Below are 17,422 nucleotides of genomic sequence, written 5' to 3' on the forward strand. Positions count from 1 at the left end.
AAATTTTGAAATAATCCGTGTTCTAAAAATCATACTACGATCAATGCGATCGAGCTGCAGTGCCGATCGCGATTTTGGAGAGCGCTAATGACTCGACAATGAACGAGGCCAGGGTCACTGGCAGGGCTGCAAGGGACTCATGAGACTCCGAGCGTACTGGTGGGTATTGCTGATCCCAGCTACTCACTGCCGAGATGACCGAAAGAGACCTCTATCGAATTGATAGAGCATTTCCCTCGATTCCACATCTCCGATTTCTTGGTGATCTGGTTTCCAGTTGTTATCCAAGCCTGGGTATCGTCCCGAAGATCGACATTCTAAACGCAACTCGTCGGCTCCGAGTGACAAGTCTCATCTTAGCCTTCTGCTTACTCCCGGACCTCGTCCTCCGCATCTACGAACTCTTCGTCAGATGACACCTCACCGCCACTCGGATCAGTAAACACATAGCTGGCCGTAGATATTTTCCTATGGCCCCACTCATCTTCAGATGCAACTATCGTCGATTCATCGTCGGCGTCTTGTCCCGTCAGACCCTGAAACGGCAACTCCTGCCCTCGTGCAGAGTTCATCAATGAGACCCATGCAAGCTTCTCTGATTCGAATGGCTTACGGGTAACGGCGCAGTGGTTGTCGCGGCATCTGACGAAACACTCGTTGGGAGTGTGCCCATCTTTGTCTCTGATCGCTGTATCCACGCCACAGAGATTGGCGGATGCTAGGATGTCCATCGCCTCCGTGCTCCCATGTAAAGCTGTCAGGTGGAGCAAGCTCCTCTTATTGTTGTTCAAGAGGCTCAGTCTTTCGGGCTGCATCAAACTTTCATTAGGCACCGGAGACTGCAATTCCTGGCAAAGAGATAATTTGATAGAATCGCGGTTATCACCGGGTTCCCACGAAATGACTTGAGTTACCCCTGATAGTACCGCATACGGACTACCTTATCTCAAATAGTAGAGCGGAAGACTCACCGGGAAGCCCTGAAGGTAAGGAGCCATCACCTTCAATACTGCAAGGCTGTTGTTTGCGATGGCTTGCCCAAGCGGCGTGTCGCCTGTTTGATTCCTGGTAAGTAAGAAGTGACTGTATTCTCTCAGTAGAATCTCAACGAGGTCTTCCTGATCGGACACACAAGCATGATGCATGATATTCGCCGCTTCATCATCGCTGATGTGCACATCAGCCCCCTTGCGCAACAAGTACTTCAGTATCTCCGGACTACTCATGTGCATCATGGGTGTTCGCATGTGCTTATCAAGGGCGTTGACGTCTATCCCTACGTCGAGCAGTGCAACGATGCTATCAAAATCGTCCGCCCAGCATGCACAGTGCAGCGCCGTGAACCCACAAAGGTCTCTGGCTTGGACATCGGCGCTCCATGGGTCCTGAGTAATGAGCCGGATAGCGTCCGATTTGCCGTTCTCAGCTAGCCAGTGGAGCGGAGTCCGGCCGAGGATGTCCTTCGTGTTGATATCTGAGTACTCGGATTCTCGTAGAAGGGCTTCCGTTATTTCTTGACCATGTCGCGCTCCCAAAGCGGCGACTTTGTGAAGATTGGTCCAGCCTAGCCTATCGGCAAGATCCTCTGTATCAACTGGGAGGTTGTATTCTTGGCTTCCTCTGCGAGTAAGGACAGTGATGGCTGCGGACTTTTGGTTTTCATCTGCGAGATTCTCGTCCATGCCTTCGTTCCTGAGGAAGTTGAAGACGGCTGGCTGATGAATCTTAGCAGCGACCTGGCATTCGAGATAGTAAATCAGCACGATTCCGCACTAAGGTAACCCACAAGGTACGTCGGAATGCAGTTTGAGTAGTCTTACGTGCATAATGGATTGGCCCCATTGATTCCTGACATACATCAGATTCCGGTCTTTCGATAGTAACTCCCGCAACTGCCCGAGATTTCCGGCCATCACGAGCGGCCAGACAATATGGTCCTCTTCCGGGACGATCAGCGGCACGTTGACTGAAACCTTTGCCCCAGCATCGAAGACGTTCTCCAGGTTAACGGAAGCAATTATCGCTCTCGAAACCAGCCAGGGTGGGAAGTAGCAGGTGATGTTGTGTTTACTCAGGCTCTTCCTACATGGTGCATAGTTGCAAGGTCGCATTGATATTGACGAGTCGAAACTCCAGTGGAGCTGGCCGACGACGTTTCTCAGCCACGGGGGTGTACGGACCGCTGCCCGGGTGTGACATCGGCATCGGCACCCTCGCGGACATCGATGCGAGTTTACACTCACACAGATGAGAACAGCTGGACTATTGGCTGATACCCCGCTGTTGGCCACTTGTAAATCGGGCTCGCTCGTCGATATTTGTCCTGGACTCAGGCTCTGGGCCTGCTCAATCAGAGGCTGCATGGAACGAAGAAGGTTATGTTGCATAGCGTTCAAACTCTGAAAGCCGATCTGCATGTCTTTTTGGGTTTTATGCTGTTGCTCTTGCAGGGCACAAATGGCATTATGGCTTGCGACTGTTACACTCTGGATTTGAAGGACTGTTGTTGTGAGGAGCTCTCTGTTGCGGGGTAAGCATGCCAGCTTGGCTTTCGAAGATCGTTGGATCAATGGCTCACTTACTTGTTGTCTAGTTGAAGTAAATCGAGTTGAGTCCGTAAAATATTGCACGAATCTCGAATGTTCATCTTGATACGTTGGATATCGGCTTCCGATCGCAGTATCCTTGCTCGCTTGACTTTGGTAACAACATTTCCATCCTCGGTTTGCCGACACGAAAGTCGGGTGCTGATGCATTCAAAAAGACCATTAGTTCTGGCTGAGATAGCGACGCGATTACTTGTGACCACCCACTGAACTAGCAATTCAAACTCTGTCACGCGCTCTTTGATGGCTTTGAGGACATGAACAATGGATGGTGGTATTGGATCTTCATGACTATCTCTGTGCCGGCTACGGAGACAGGCCTCTGTATCCAGAAGTAAACCTATGGCTAGATTAGCGCCTCTGAACTGTTACGTACCAAGCTACAGGGTAAGCTCAACTCACCTCGTAATATCTCGGCATCGGTAATGAGCTGCTTGAATATTTCTGGTGCTTCCCATAATGACTTGAGCGCGCCTAAAGCTAGCCCTGAGCCTTTGCCAGTCAGTTGAAGTATCGTGAGAATGCTGGTTGTGATCGACAAGGGATCCATTTTGGCGCGATGTTGTCCGCATCGTTCTGTTGAAGATTACGAGGAGAATCCTTTTACACACCTGAAGTGGAAAAGTTCTGCACTTCTATGAAGAACATACCGCCAGGACAACAATCGGGCCTTGGAACCACTTCAGGCTTCTCTAAGAGATCGAAAATTTACAGCCCTCTTTACTTGTATTACACCAGAGGCAGGCTATGGTGCGGAGGGTGGTCAGCCCATTTCATGTGGCAGCGTCGGCAGTCGTTATCAACGCTGGAGCCGGAGCAGCGGGCCAAACACAATGGCCGTTACAGAACGTGGTACAGGTCGTTCCATGCTGTTCAGCTACACAGAGTACCAACAGAGCGACCGGGAGTGGGATCCTTCGACTTGACCTCTCCAGTGTGGTTGATAGTTGAGCAAGGTCCCTACCAAGAACAGTGTGATCAAGACGTGTTATCCTGCGCGAGTGATATGCCAGAAGACCCTCGGAGTGGCTGGTTCAAGTCAGGGCGGAAAGTCGTTGGCGACAATTTCTTCGCACTATGACCCGCTCCAAGTGATCATCCGTCGACCTTCGGTGTGTCGGATTTGCGAATATGGTTGGCATCACGCCTCAGGACTTGATGTCACGAAAAAGGATACATTGTGGACTGGTGACTGGCTCATGAGGCCGTTTTCTCAATGCCCTGTTGACTGCGAACATTTCAAGTTATTAGAAGCGGATTTAACAAAAGAACAAAGAGCCCTAGCATGATCGCCTTGCTTCGCGACTCTTGCGATTATGGACAGCACCACGGGAGGTGTATTGTCACTCACGATTGATCATTGGAGCATATGGATATTTCCACTTCCAGCCTCTGAAGATGTTGCTTGGCAATACGTCCCCCTGACGCCGCCCATCAGATTTTGATCCGCCTCCGGTCGAAACCAGACTGAGCGAGCTGGGGGAGTCCTAACACATCGCCCGGAGCTTTTGGTCAGATTGGTTGTAGTTACACAATGGTCGTCTAGGTCTCATTGGTTGGTGTTCCGTGAGAGATGGGATACCAGTAGCCGCCAGCCTCCAGAAATTCACCAATTCGAGGGCGGGAAGTTGCGCATGTCGGGTCACATGATACTAGAATCAGGCAACCACCTCACTATGATGACACTCGCTTGCCCCGCATTCTTTTTGTTCCTTTTGCACGTTTATCCTGAGCTCAACGGCGAGGCGTTCGGTCGAAGCTTGACGTCATCCAACCAATTCAGAAATGAAGCAACTTAACACCGTGATAACAGATTTATCTGTCACATCCTGTGCCTCACCTGGCGTCCCAGTCGCCTGTCCTCTGGAAAAGAGGACATGGAATCGACTCGAGAAAGATCTCTACCTTCACACAGGCGAGCAGGCAGCATGGATATACCTTGAAGAAAGGGATAAGGCCGATGTTGCCAATGGCAATCGCGTCATCACGGATATCTGGGTTGGCGCCACGAAGCCCCCCGGTGCTGGCGAGGACGGCTGGGAGCAACGATCCTGCGGCATTTGGATCCTGAGAAGTCACTACACTGACAACTATTTGAGATTATTGACAGGTATTGACGTTCTCTTCGGAACGGATGCTGTCGACCCACGACCAGGCTGGACACTATTACCCGCACCCCTCCAACTTGAGGATCAACCGGACGTGCCCGCACCGAGGCTTTCAGCGCGATTTGGTCCACCAATACCCAGACCTGACGACCCGAATGCGCCTTTACGTGTCAACAAAGACGGAAAATTCAAGATCGTCCAGATTTCCGACACGCACATGGTCACGGGTGCTGGAGTTTGCAACGATGCCATGGACGCAAATGGTCAACCTTTACCTAGTATTGAAGCTGATCCGAACACGATTAAGTTCATGGGGGAAATTTTGGACGTCGAGAAACCCGACTTGGTGATTCTCAGCGGGGACCAAGTACATCATGATATACCAGACACACAATCCCCTTTGTTCAAGGTTGTGTCACCTTTGATCAGTCGATCGATTCCTTTCGCGGTGGTTTTTGGAAATCATGACGATGAGGGCACCTACGCGCTGTCGCGTATGTCTCGAAGCACTTTTTCAGTTCGATTTTCTGTGCTGACACTTGTTGACGTAGGCGGAAAGCAAATGGCAATACTGCAAGATCTCCCATTTTGTCTAGCACAGGTTGGGCCCGAGTCAGTAGATGGTGTGGGCAACTACTATCTTCAACTCTTTTCCAGCGACGAAAAGCAGGTCCCATTAGCAACAATGTTCTTTTTCGACTCTCATGGGCAAATCACGAGTGATGGCAAGAATCCCGACTACGAACCAATCCAGCAGAATCAAATCGACTGGTTCACCTCCACTTCACGGCATCTAAAAAAGACCCGCATTGCAAAGAGAGACGCTAGCTCTCCCTTTCTTTCTTTGGCTTTCATGCACATACCCTTCCCCGAATACGCAGGAGACGATTTGTCGATAAGCGGTGGCAAGCGGAGAGAACCAACCGAAGGCCCCAGCATCAACACGCATCTTTACGATGCTCTGGTGCAAGAAGAGGTGTCTGCGGTGGGCTGTGGGCACGATCATGTCAACGACTTCTGCGCTTTATTGCCGGAGTTGCAGCGAGGTCATTTGGTAGAACGTGACGATCAATCGGTCAAGCATGGCCCGTGGCTCTGTTACAATGGAGGTAGCGGGTTCGGGGGTTATTGTTCCTATGATGAAAATCGTTACTACAGAAGGACACGAGTCTGGGAGATCGACGCGAACAAGGGCGATTTGAAGACATGGAAGCGCATCGAGTACTTCGGTAACCGATTCGAGGAAGTAGTACTTGTAGAAGGTGGCCGAATCACAGCTCCCTCAACAATGTTAGAAACCGAGAAGACATGCAGAATCCTGTAGAGAACGATATCCCATGCTCCGCAGAAACGTCTTAGGAGAAATAATACACAATACGGTGTTGGTCATGTGATTTTAGAAGGGCAGTGATTTTATTGGATTGAGAGATGGAAAAACCACAGGCTCTGAGTACGATATGCGTAGCCAAAGTCCGAGGCCAAACACCACACAATCCTGCAAACGATAGAAAACCGGATACAAGTACAAGCACAAAATTATCCAAGCCAATCAAGCTGAGTGGAACAATACAGCCTCGTGTGACTGTGGATGTTCCAAACTCGCGAAGTCGAATCGAAAAGCCATCGATGGCAAGAATCCCACGCTCCTCCGCCATTGACATCATCAACCAGAACCTCTGCCACAGTCGGTAAAGGGTGACCAACTCATCCATCATCAGTACGTGGGAATGACCTGTCGTTAGTCGTAGCGAATTAGCACATTGTTATCCACGCATCAAATCAAAGATCCTCGTCGTCCATCATGCAGAGGCCGTCGTCGTTCGAGTCCCAGGACTTGCGCTTGTGGAGCGAAGGCACCCATGTACTCTCACGGGACTTGAGGAGCTCCTCCAGGGTGGCGTTCACGTGGTCGGAATCATCAGGGCTGTTGCTCACCTTCGCTCCCTTGTAGGACTGACCCGACGCGGTAAGCAAGTCTGCGACGGACCTCTTGGTCCTAATGACACTGGTAGTGCTGGTGATGTTGTTGCGGGGAGCCGAGTCGGCGCTCTCCTGTCCGACGGCGCTCTTGATCTTCTGGGAAGCAGCGTCGACGATGACGGGGACGACCTTGCGCATGGCAGTCTTGGCGATGTCCAGCACGGAGGGGGCAATCTTCTGGACACCAGCCTTGATGACGTCAAAGAAACCCTCCTCGCCGTTTTGGGGTTCGCTGACGCGAAGGCGGTCGAGCTTCTCCTTGGGCAGAGCCATGAGGGTCTGCAGAGCGGCTTCTGCGGCAGCAGCACGCTTGAACGCGAGGAGTGTGGCATACTCGTGAGAGCCGACGGCGGGGGTGTCGAAGGAGGACTCTGCGCCACCACCGAGACGGCCGATGACGCCGGAGAGTGCTCCCTGCGCGGCACTCGCAATGAAGGGCTTGGCGAAGCTGATGCCCTTGCTCAAGACGGAGCCGAGGGAGTCAAAGAAGCCCTCTTCGCCCGAGACCGGACGAGTGGGTGCCAGAAGGCCCTGAACAAAGGCTCCTTGCGAACCCTGCTGGTTGTACTGGAGCCCCCTGAGCTGCTCGCGAGGAAGCTCGATATCAGATTCCTGGAATCCAGAGGCTCCTCGTTCCTGGATCTTGGCCATCTGGCGATGAGCCAGGTGAAGCCCGGCCTCAGTGAGCTGGGGCTGAGCAACCTTGGCGATGGCATCCAACTTGGGTCTGAAGGCGTTGTACTTCGAGTTGATGGTGTGGAGAATCTCAGCGGTCTCGGGGGTATCCTCGAGCTTCAGTAGGGCCTGAAGCGACGCCTCGGCGAGCACCGCGCGCTCAGTGGCGCCCGAGTTGATCGCGGTCTCGACCGCGGCAGTCGCGTTGCCGTCCTCGAGGGCGCTTTCGGCACCTCCGACAGTCGAAAGGATGCCGCCAGCGATGGCACCGATGGGCCCACCAATGGGGCCAAGGAAAGGAGTGACAGTCGAGACGACAGGTCCGGCGACCTTGGCGATCGACCTGATGATATCGAAGAAGCCCTCCTCATCCGAACTCTCCTGAAGACCCGTGCCCGAGTTGTAGTGGGTCGGCTGCGGGGGAGAAGACACGTTCTCCTGGCGAAAGCCGTTGTAGCCGTTGCTGTGTCCGTTGGAGGCACCATTGGAATATCCGTTGCCGTTACCGTTGTACGTGTTGCCGTTGCCGTAACCGTTGGAATAGGGGGCGCTGCCGTTCTTGACCTGCCCGTTGCTGGGCGCGCCGTTGGAGGCGCTGATGTTGCTGCTGGGACGAGCATTGCCGTTGGCAGTGAGAACCTTGATACCCTGGCGCTGTGCTTGCGGGAATTGGGGGCTGTTGAAGAGATCGAGGAAAGCATGGTAGTTGTTACCATATGGGCCGCCGATGGAGTTGCCAGAGTTGCTCTCGTCGCCACCACCACCGTAGCAGTGAGTGCCAATGGACACCAGCGCGTTGTTCTCAACCTGGAAGATTGGGGCACCAGACTGGCCTGTTTTCATGTATCTGTGAGCATGTTACCATAGGAGCAGAAGAGACACTTTGTCAACTTACCGGCGAAAGTCGAGACCTGGTACTCAATCATGTGGCGCTCGCTCTTCTTGAGGTCATACTCGGTAGGCGCGAACTCCTCGTACATCTGGGCACCCTTCTCTCCGCTCTGTCCGTTCTGGCCCTCGAGGTATTTGTCACCAGGGTATCCAACAACACCAATGTTGGCGTTCTTGGCGAACAAAGGAGTCTCCTTGAACGGGATGTTTCGGAGGTTTCCGGTGAAGGGACGGTTGACCTTGATGAAGGCAACATCGTGTCTGCGGTTGCCAGCAGCCTCGATCCACTCAGCGGTGGTGATGATACGCTCGCCAAAACGGGCTTGGACATTGGGGGTGCCAATGGACGCGCGGCCAGAGTATCCAATGTAGCACTTGATTTCCGTAGCGCTCTGGAGGCGGTGACCCCAGTCGTAGACGACATGACCGGCGGTGACGACGGTGTCCGGGCTGATGAGCCAACCGGAGCCCATCATCCAGACGCTGCCGTTGCCCTTGTTGAAGCAAGCCTGAATCTTAACGACAGCTGGAGTTCCTTGTGTCAGCTTTGCCTGATGCCAAGAGATTACAGATGGGGGGTTTGTAGGGTATTGAAGGGCTTACATCGGAACTTGCCACCATCAGCAAAGCTCTGAGGCTCGACGCGACGACGCTTGTCATCGTCGAAGACGGACTCAGTGCCGTTGCTGCCATCATCGGGCAAGATGGCAGACTCGGCAGGGAGATCAGGGTTGGAGGACTTCAAGCTCCAGACCGCAGCGCGAGGAGCGCCGCTGGTGGCGATGGAAGTGTTGGAAGGGGCGTTGTAAGACATTGTTTGGTAGGGAATGGCTTCGTAGTGAATGACTTTTCTCCTGGGTTTTGCTGGGCAGATGTTACTGAGAGCGAAAAGAAGACCAAAAAGTCGATTGACCAATGAGAGTGAATATGAGAACAAAAGTTGGACAGTATGCTTGTTTGCGAGAATCTTGGCGAACTGATAGTGATTGGAAGCTGGTGATAACGGGAAAGAGTTGTCAGGATGGGGTGGTTTCGATGGAGGCTTTTATAGTTTGAGATGAAGCCAGCAGTTTGGATTTCGCACGACTCGGTTGATCATCTTGCCACTCAGCTATCAGCCGCAGCTTAGCACCCGTGTCGTGACTAGAGTAGCTGTGTGATCAAAAATGGTGGTGGAAGGTTCAGCCAGCCTCTTCGCGATACAAATCACAACTTCCACTTCTCCAGGGGTAAAGTCGAGGCACACATGAGCTTTTCCTCCCTTGCCTCGCCTCACTGGCATCCATACCAGCTTCAGTTGAGGCGATATTCAAAAGACATCCAATGGCTTGAGTGGTTCGTACTCCTCCTCGGGTGTAGAATCCTTGAATGGTTTAGGAAGCTGTCGCGATCTTCGCCACTTAGAACCCACGACGATCATTTTGGCGCTATCTCGCGCACCTTGTGAACACAAACTTGGAATTTGAAGGAACGACCTGACTTACTGCTGTCTGAATACCTCAGCACGATACGGGCATGTATACAACGTATAATCATCATGTACGCATATGCCATACCATCGGCATCCGCGCTGAAAATTCCCCCCTCTGCCAGGAAAGCCCAAGAGGCTGGCTGACCTCAATGTCAGTTCGGAATATGTGATCCGAGGCGTCATCCCAAGCGCTGGATAGAAGCGGGTATGCAAGGCACATTGCTCGTCGCCTTATTTGGGATATTTTCGCTGGAACAGGCAAGTCCAGAACTTTCGAGGCGGTTGCATATCACGGCTTTTCCCCAAACTGAGTCTATAGATCACACTCAGACGTAGTTCCGAATTCTTCCACATTGCTTTTCCGCTGCCACAGCCAACTCTCATTCGTCAAGGGTCTGAAAAGCGTTCTTGAGGGAACCCGTGTGGCTGCCTGTAGTGAAATAGTGACCAACGTGATAGAGAGGGTTTCGTGCCCATCATTTGACGGCATTTCACTAACATTGCAGGGGTAGAGCTGCGGTCACGACCATATGTGGATGAGGCGTAGCTCAAATAGGTAGCTTCTCGGCCCGCCCACGGCCCCGCGGTTCTGGCCCTTCCCGTCCCCACTCACATACCTTGCAGCTCAGCTGAATTCAGCCAGCCGCCGACGACTGAGCTGAACTAATTGGAACTTACTAAACCCTTTCGCAGTAGCCGGCTGCACTTTCTGAGAGCACAATAGAACCCTGATTTGCGGGGACCAATCAGTCAATAAGTGTGATGCCGCGCGGCGTGTGATTCGAGAAGCGCTGGTATGAAGGGGCAAGGCACGGCTAAACCACAACACTGAAAGACATGGTGACGATTATATCATCGCGTGGTGAAGGTCGAAGACTGTGGGCCTGGGTCACTGCAGAAAGAGGTATTCAAGTGAGAAACTAGGAGAAAAAGTGTTGAGAGCAATTCAGAGACGATGCATATATGGTCTGGTTCATTATCCATGGGTCAAGCATACAGCTCAGCCAGGCTGATATCTCAATGAGTTGCACTCAGTAACACGAGTATGTGAATTGCCTTATGTGACATGAATCACAATAGTGGAGATGACATTTGGCGACTTGATTCTCGATCTTCAGTGCGAAGAGGGTGGCAGACGTAGTGAGAATTATTGACAAGTGGAATAAAGTGTGGAGGAAGAGGACTATCAAAGCTCGGCGGCAACCGTACCAGGCACTGATGTGGAAAGTACGTCAACAGACGAAGAGACGCGAAGACTGAGGGAGAAAGACCGGGTCTGGTCAACTGTCGCATTATGTCGCCGCCGCAAAAAATGCAAGACGATGTGTGGTGAGGTTACGGTATTACGTCCAAGTATCCTGTATTGCAGTAGCACTCATTATAGAATGTCAATAGTCATGACTTTGAGTGTAATCTGGCCTATTCCACTATGGCATTGGACTCAAAGAAATAAGGACCACTATAGATACATCCACGTTGCAATATTGAATTCACGACGAGTGTCCTGAAAATAAGTCAATCAATTGCACACATAGCATTCATATGGGGCCTGTGTCTATCATTAGGATCGAGCTCAGTTCATCCACCCCTAAGAAGCTTCATCACATAGAATTTTCGAGATCGAATATGCCGGAAGGTCTACTCATATCAGATCAATCGTGACTTGTCAGGCTATTGTTTGCGTATAGTGAGTATTGATCTGACCAAGACCACTCACGAGTTCACTATTGGGAGGTGGGAATCTGCAGTGATTATGCCTTCCAACGAAGAGTAAAGAGGCTCTTCTGAAGTTTCAGAGGGTCTTTGGGTCGAGTGATACCTAGTGCTGTGGAAGCACCCGAAGTGCGATTCAAAGTATTACCACTGGCCTACAGGATCACGATGAGAGCTCAAACGGTGGTCATAACCTCGATGAAGTCCAAATACTCGGGTCCGCTAGACATCGTTGGCTTGTTTCTAACCCGTATCTTAGGTCAAGTAGTCTTGCCGAGCCTGGCGCTTCATCGAAAAGTTGGACAGATAATCACGTTAAGAAGCGAAACCGAAGCGGACAAAGGAACCAAGCTTTCCGTTTTCAGATTGTTGGTAGGTCACTGCTCGATCGCGCTTAGATGTGGCTGTCGATGTGGACGTGCCCCGACCCCTTGTGGCGGCGCTCTAACTGTTTGCAGGCGTTTAGCTAGGCAAAAGCCATCTGGAGAGCTGAAGTACAATTTCCATCTAAACATAATAAAGCGCAGATTCCGTCAGTGGGGAATTTCGGGGGATTTGGCCTAAATTCTTCTCCTTTGATCGGCCTTGATACGCCTGGTTTTTCGAATTGGAAGTATCGCGAATTCCTTCATCATGGACGTGAATGGGCCATCCGCAGGTGCGGTTATTGTACGTCACGATGCCTCCAGAAACTTCACAACTCATTTTGTGTTATCTTTCCCCGCAGAATACTAGCTTCTACGTAGTCTTTCAGATCAAACTTTTAGTCAGGCTAACATAGTTAGGGAACCGAATTCACATTGACAGGTATCGCAGCTATTCTGATCGGCGCCCGAATATACCTGCGATTAGTCATTCAGAACCTTCCCCTTATCACGAGCGACATTCTTGTTTGTGTTGCCTGGCTCTTTACTGTAGCATCCGCTTCATACGATGTTGTGTTCCATAAGTTGGGGGTATTACGTTCCCACGTTGCCTATACCCTAGAGGGGTATGATGGGACACCCGAGGACCTAGAACTTGTGTGGAAGGTAAGCATCCTTGACTTCTGAGAAGTAAGAGTCTCAATTCTGGAGAGATGCAAGGGCGTCTTGTTATTGTAAGTTAGTTTAATAACCACTCTATGCAGTTGCAATGGAGTGGCCAATTTCCATTCTTCACAGCCTTCTATCTCTGCAAGGCAACACTCCTGAGTCTATATGCTCGATTTTTCCCGATCTTCATGGAAACTAGGCGGAAGATTCTCTGGGGAACCATGGTGTATTGTGGCTGTGCGTATGGTACCAACATGCTCATCCTACTTCTCATTTGTAGGCCTCTGCGAGGAAATTGGTAAGGCTAATCCGTTTGATCATGGAAACCTTGCCTCCAACTAAATTCTCTTCAAGGTCCCAAGATCCGGCAGTCGCATGTTCCCCAATAGTGTTCGCTCAAGTATTTGAAATCGCTTGGGCATTGAACTTTGCCGCAGATCTGATGAGTAAGTTTCCCATCACTGTGTCTATGACATAAGGTATAAGAGCATCCGGACTTCTCACACATCTCAAAGTTTTCTGTCTGCCATTCTTAGTTTTGTACCGACTGCAACTTCATAAAAGTGTCAAGATCAGTGTTTACTGCACATTCTTTCTGGGAGCCATCAACTTAGCAGTCAGCCTGGCACGGTTTCTAGGTATTCAGGTGTCTGTAACATCTTTTCGCTCCTTCACACTCATTGGTGAGTCGAAACTCTTTCTAATCTGATGTCCAGTACAGCATCTTACCTCTTTGCACGGGCCACGGTGCTAACACCGACCTGACAGAGTTATGGAGTGCTATTGACTCGCAAGTCGGTTTGATCATTGCTTGTTTACCGCCCCTGCGGCCGTACTTGTCTTATGATTGGAAAATTTGGCCTTTCCGATCAGCAACTCAAATCCCTAAAAGTTCTTGCAATCGCACTGATCTTTCCGAGCTTTCTCGACACAACGATCAGCTAACATCACAAATGCGAGATATCGACGATGCAGGCTTGATAAATGATATCAATGACAATTTAGGACAAATCGGTACCAGACCGGATCACGATGTCGAGTCGCCAGCTTTAGGAAGTCCAAGATCGCCAGCGTCAATGCTCCGGAGCAATCATCGACCAATACAGAACATAGGTCAATGAAGGGACTAAGGGTGATCATATACCAGACAGAAACGAAAGATTTCAGAAGAAATGGATTATTGGAGAAGTCTCGATTTTCTGGGTTGTTTCTCGTAGAAGATCTTGCCCTGACGAGCTACGTCTGCTATAGGAAGCAAACTTCAAGACGAGTTCCAATAAGTTGTGTCAACCCAAGAAGCCCAGCCCGGAAGAATCGTGTCAATGGAAACCGCGCTTGACAGCTTCTTGGCCCAGCTCACCCGCGTGCCGCTGGCACCAGTTCCAGTGTTGCCATATTCCGCATAGTAAACGTTGGCAGTGGGGTTAGTGCCCCAAGCAGACCATCCAACAGGCTTGACGACATCGCTGAGTTGTGAGTTTTGGACGACAACGCGCGCGTATTCCCTCCACGGCCTGCCCAGCACCGTAGACTCTTTGGCCACACCAGCACCTGACTTTGCTGCGATTGTGGCCTTGTTGATCACGTACCAGTAGCTGTCGGCACTGTCGCGACCACTCGCAGTGATGTATCCGGCACCGTTGATAGCGATCGTGCACTTCTCGAACCAAGCGTTGCCATCGTTGCCGAAGATGAAGTCAGTCGCACCCTCAATATAGCTGTTCTTGTAGACTTGGTGTGGCTTGTTGGTATAGATCGTGTCCTGATAGCCGACGAAGCTGCAGCCGTAGTACGCTTGGTACTGGCCATTTGCAGAGATGGCTAGAGCTTGAGAGCCCTTTCCATAGCCATTGATCAGGTTGACGTTGTACAGACTGAAGTAGCTAGTCGCAACTCTCAGTGTTGCGGATAAGTCGTTACTTCCAGCATCCGCAGCTGATAGAGTATTGGTCAAGATGACTTGGTTCTTGGTGTAGTCTTGGTCGTTGGTAGTGTATGCGTAGATGACTAGCTTTCCACTCAGGCTGGGAATGGAAACTTGTCCAGAGTAAGTGCCCGGCTGGATGAAGATTGTGGTAGTCGCGGTGGAGCTGGCTGAAATGGAGTTTATAGCTGCTTGAAGCTTTGGTATACATCAGCGAAGTGACATCACATCAGATCCCCATGTAAGACCCTAGGAACCGTAGCGCCGTGGTTTTGCACGGAATTTACTCACCGTGGTGTATTGGCCACCCGATTTCGCAACAACGATTGCGCCGGATGGCGGCGATGTTCGCGAAGCCGCAAAGGTATTGCCTACTATAACCGCCAAGGTGGAGAGGACGTTCAAAATCTTCATGTTGATGCAAGCCTGTCAGCGATAATCTATGATTCTCTGCGGTTTTCATGTTCAGGAACATATGGATGTGGCAAAGGTTTTGGAGCTTCCATGTTTTATGAACCTTACTATTAACCTAGCTGGAAGTATCGTCACTGCGCGTGATCATTAAACAAGTTCTCAAGATGAAATCCTTGGCTGCATGAAAGTCAGTCACTCATGACCGCCAATCGTTCCCAAACTGACCACGCGGTCGAAGCTCCTTTAAACTAATGGTCTCATACTATCTTTCGCGGGGCTCGGGGACACGGAAATAGGTGGACTAAAATTCTCCGCCGGCATGCAACCATCCCTCTCATCGTTCCCCGCCGCGTGCAATTTCTCCGAAGCTAGTCCCGGCCGCGCTGTAGTATTCCCGCCCACAATGTACGCTCTGGGCTCATTAAACCTAAATCGAACGTTTCTCAGAAAGGTCTCTGTGGCATAGAGTCAACTGGAAACCTTTATGTAGGAATGACCCTGGACGACAAACTGAACTAAGCCGATGGCAATGTGCTACATCTTGCGTTCCACTTTGAGCCTTCTCAGGCTCCCTACCTCGAGTCATTATGCTCTCCTCTCGATGCTTGTGACGGTGTAAATGAGCAAGGGCAGCATACATAACTCACGATTGGCATATTCAGCATAGTGGCCCTTGTCAATATGTACAACTCATTGAAAAGATTCAGTAGCACACGCAAAGGAAAGCCTCATCAATTTCATCTTGTGTTTTCAGATAAATCAGTCAGTGCAGTGCAAATCACTCCACTACTTGCCTGGTTTTCTGTGATGTCACTCTCGAACATTAGAAATTGCCGTTTTAACAATCAGGAAGATGCACTAGCCTAAGATCAGGGAAATTTTGTTTCAGGCGCGCTAGATTTACCACCATGCATACACGTGTCACTGAGTACAAACAACACTTCCTTGATTCCAAACATTTACTAACCGTTGTTTTTGAGACAGAGGTCAAGTATTCCAAGTCAAAAAACAGGATGGAAGCAAAATCGACCTGTAAGGCAGGCTCGGGAAAAGCAAAGCTCGTGCTTAGAAGGAGCTAAACTCGCAGCACTCCGGTCTTGCCCATATCAAGACGTCTTTTTTCAGCTAACCTCAGGAATGGAAGAAAGCAGCATCAAACAGACTTTTCTCTCAATGCCTGGGTGCGTATCTTGTCCTCCAGGAAGCTTGCCATATGAATTGTGTAACACTGGATATTTCCCAGAACCATCGTTCAATTGTTTGAGTTTCAAAATCTCAGTGTAATTGGTTCATCACCATCCATCAGTTCTTGCCACTTAACACATCGGTGCTCAGTCCCAAAGCCGGTACCTCCGCCAGAATTGGGCTCTAAATTTTCGGTCATCAAATCTTGTACGTGGAGAAGGGTCAGTCCTGGACTCCTATAATATTCAAAGGATTTAAAAGTATCTAATAAAGGGTTTAGGGTATACTCACGGGGCGGCACAAGATAGCTTGACGTAATAGGTCAGAACAGTGGCCAACATTGAATATGTCATAGGATAAGTCGGCATCCATGGTGGAATGTGCGCCATCGTGATTCAGATGGGACGTGAAATGAGAAGTATTAGCTGATAGCCTTTGGTGTCTGGGTAAAGCTCGTACAGTGCTAGGCGCAACACATCGAGGCAGTGGAGATGATGGAACACAGCAAAACCAACTAGCACTAGATATGATAGCAGGGTGTTCGAAGAACCCGCCTTCTTTCGGAAGCAGAGAAGACCACGCATTATTGACACTAGCAGAAGGTGGCATGGCGTAGTCTTTGTCTAAGTCGGATATTCTCGGTTCGTTCTTCACTGCTTTTACCTCAGTGATGTGATCTTGCAGGGGCTCGTTGCTCTCAATGTGTGGAAAGGACATATTAATCATATACCCACAGTGAAGCTCCGATCTCACGGGTTCTTCCCAGTAGAGTGTTTGTTGATGCAAAGGTAGAGAAGCATATCTGGTAAGGATGGCTAAGGCAATTATGAAGATGATATAGAGAAAACGGACTTTCCCATGCTTCCAAATCCTCTCTGGTCTCGATAGTGTCTTCGGTCGACTCTTTGCCCAATGCTCATGTACTTACTGATGAGATGGGATCTGGAAACGAGTTATGCCGCTTTTCACCATCTGGACCAACGTTGTCATCTTGCAAAACAAGCACCCAAGACGCCGAGTACCAGCAGCAGAAGACTGCAGTACTTGACTCTGAGAGGAGTGGCCTCCGCACGTATTGTGTCTTGTGAAGAATTTGATCAAAATTTGAGGGGTAGAGTGGCCGACTAGTGTTCAAGATACATGTCGCCCTTTTAGACGATGCCGCGTCCCCATTCTAGCTATTTCGACAACATGATTTGGCGGCGGCCGAAGCAAGCACTTTCTGGTAGGAATGATGTGATCCGCGCATTATACGTGCATCCCAGCTATGTTTTCAGCCTCACCTTGACAGATTGACCGTCTCAGCGCGCGTCATGTGCGGCCAGGCAGTGATGCATTGCCATTAGTGGTAAGGCAGGTGTGAATAGCGTCATGGTCTGAATTGCATACATCGAACTCATTTGCTGTGCCGCAAGTCGCGC

The 17,422-nt window shown here is 50.4% G+C and overlaps 6 protein-coding genes across 6 annotated transcripts; 2 read left to right on the forward strand and 4 right to left on the reverse strand.

Annotated features, from left to right (window-relative positions):
* Positions 1 to 368: 368 nt before the first annotated feature.
* On the reverse strand, positions 369 to 3,156 carry CTAM01_14105 (B-cell lymphoma 3-encoded protein; the record flags this gene model as incomplete). The annotated part of the gene is made up of 5 exons (XM_060530106.1): positions 369 to 848; positions 972 to 1,736; positions 1,821 to 2,520; positions 2,583 to 2,946; positions 3,009 to 3,156. The coding sequence occupies 5 exons, from the start codon at positions 3,154 to 3,156 to the stop codon at positions 369 to 371; spliced, it is 2,457 nt and encodes an 818-aa protein (XP_060375316.1).
* Positions 3,157 to 4,391: 1,235 nt separating this feature from the next.
* On the forward strand, positions 4,392 to 6,038 carry CTAM01_14106 (calcineurin-like phosphoesterase; the record flags this gene model as incomplete). Its single annotated transcript, XM_060530107.1, has 2 exons — positions 4,392 to 5,208; positions 5,266 to 6,038. 2 exons carry the CDS (start codon positions 4,392 to 4,394, stop codon positions 6,036 to 6,038), a joined length of 1,590 nt encoding a protein of 529 aa, XP_060375317.1.
* A 455-nt stretch (positions 6,039 to 6,493) lies between these two features.
* CTAM01_14107 (ATP synthase F1) lies at positions 6,494 to 9,074 on the reverse strand (the record flags this gene model as incomplete). The annotated part of the gene is made up of 3 exons (XM_060530108.1): positions 6,494 to 8,202; positions 8,265 to 8,786; positions 8,864 to 9,074. 3 exons carry the CDS (start codon positions 9,072 to 9,074, stop codon positions 6,494 to 6,496), a joined length of 2,442 nt encoding a protein of 813 aa, XP_060375318.1.
* A 3,003-nt stretch (positions 9,075 to 12,077) lies between these two features.
* On the forward strand, positions 12,078 to 13,599 carry CTAM01_14108 (uncharacterized protein; the record flags this gene model as incomplete). Its single annotated transcript, XM_060530109.1, has 6 exons — positions 12,078 to 12,113; positions 12,230 to 12,475; positions 12,574 to 12,776; positions 12,833 to 12,924; positions 12,994 to 13,161; positions 13,247 to 13,599. The coding sequence occupies 6 exons, from the start codon at positions 12,078 to 12,080 to the stop codon at positions 13,597 to 13,599; spliced, it is 1,098 nt and encodes a 365-aa protein (XP_060375319.1).
* Positions 13,600 to 13,739: 140 nt separating this feature from the next.
* On the reverse strand, positions 13,740 to 14,816 carry CTAM01_14109 (pectinesterase; the record flags this gene model as incomplete). The annotated part of the gene is made up of 2 exons (XM_060530110.1): positions 13,740 to 14,600; positions 14,694 to 14,816. The coding sequence occupies 2 exons, from the start codon at positions 14,814 to 14,816 to the stop codon at positions 13,740 to 13,742; spliced, it is 984 nt and encodes a 327-aa protein (XP_060375320.1).
* Positions 14,817 to 16,083: 1,267 nt separating this feature from the next.
* CTAM01_14110 (uncharacterized protein) lies at positions 16,084 to 16,342 on the reverse strand (the record flags this gene model as incomplete). Its single annotated transcript, XM_060530111.1, has 2 exons — positions 16,084 to 16,237; positions 16,293 to 16,342. The coding sequence occupies 2 exons, from the start codon at positions 16,340 to 16,342 to the stop codon at positions 16,084 to 16,086; spliced, it is 204 nt and encodes a 67-aa protein (XP_060375321.1).
* Between the last annotated feature and the right edge of the window lie 1,080 nt (positions 16,343 to 17,422).

Source organism: Colletotrichum tamarilloi (assembly GCF_030869305.1).
Source record: "Colletotrichum tamarilloi strain Tom-12 chromosome Unknown Scaffold_113.1, whole genome shotgun sequence".
Lineage (NCBI taxonomy): Eukaryota > Fungi > Ascomycota > Sordariomycetes > Glomerellales > Glomerellaceae > Colletotrichum > Colletotrichum tamarilloi.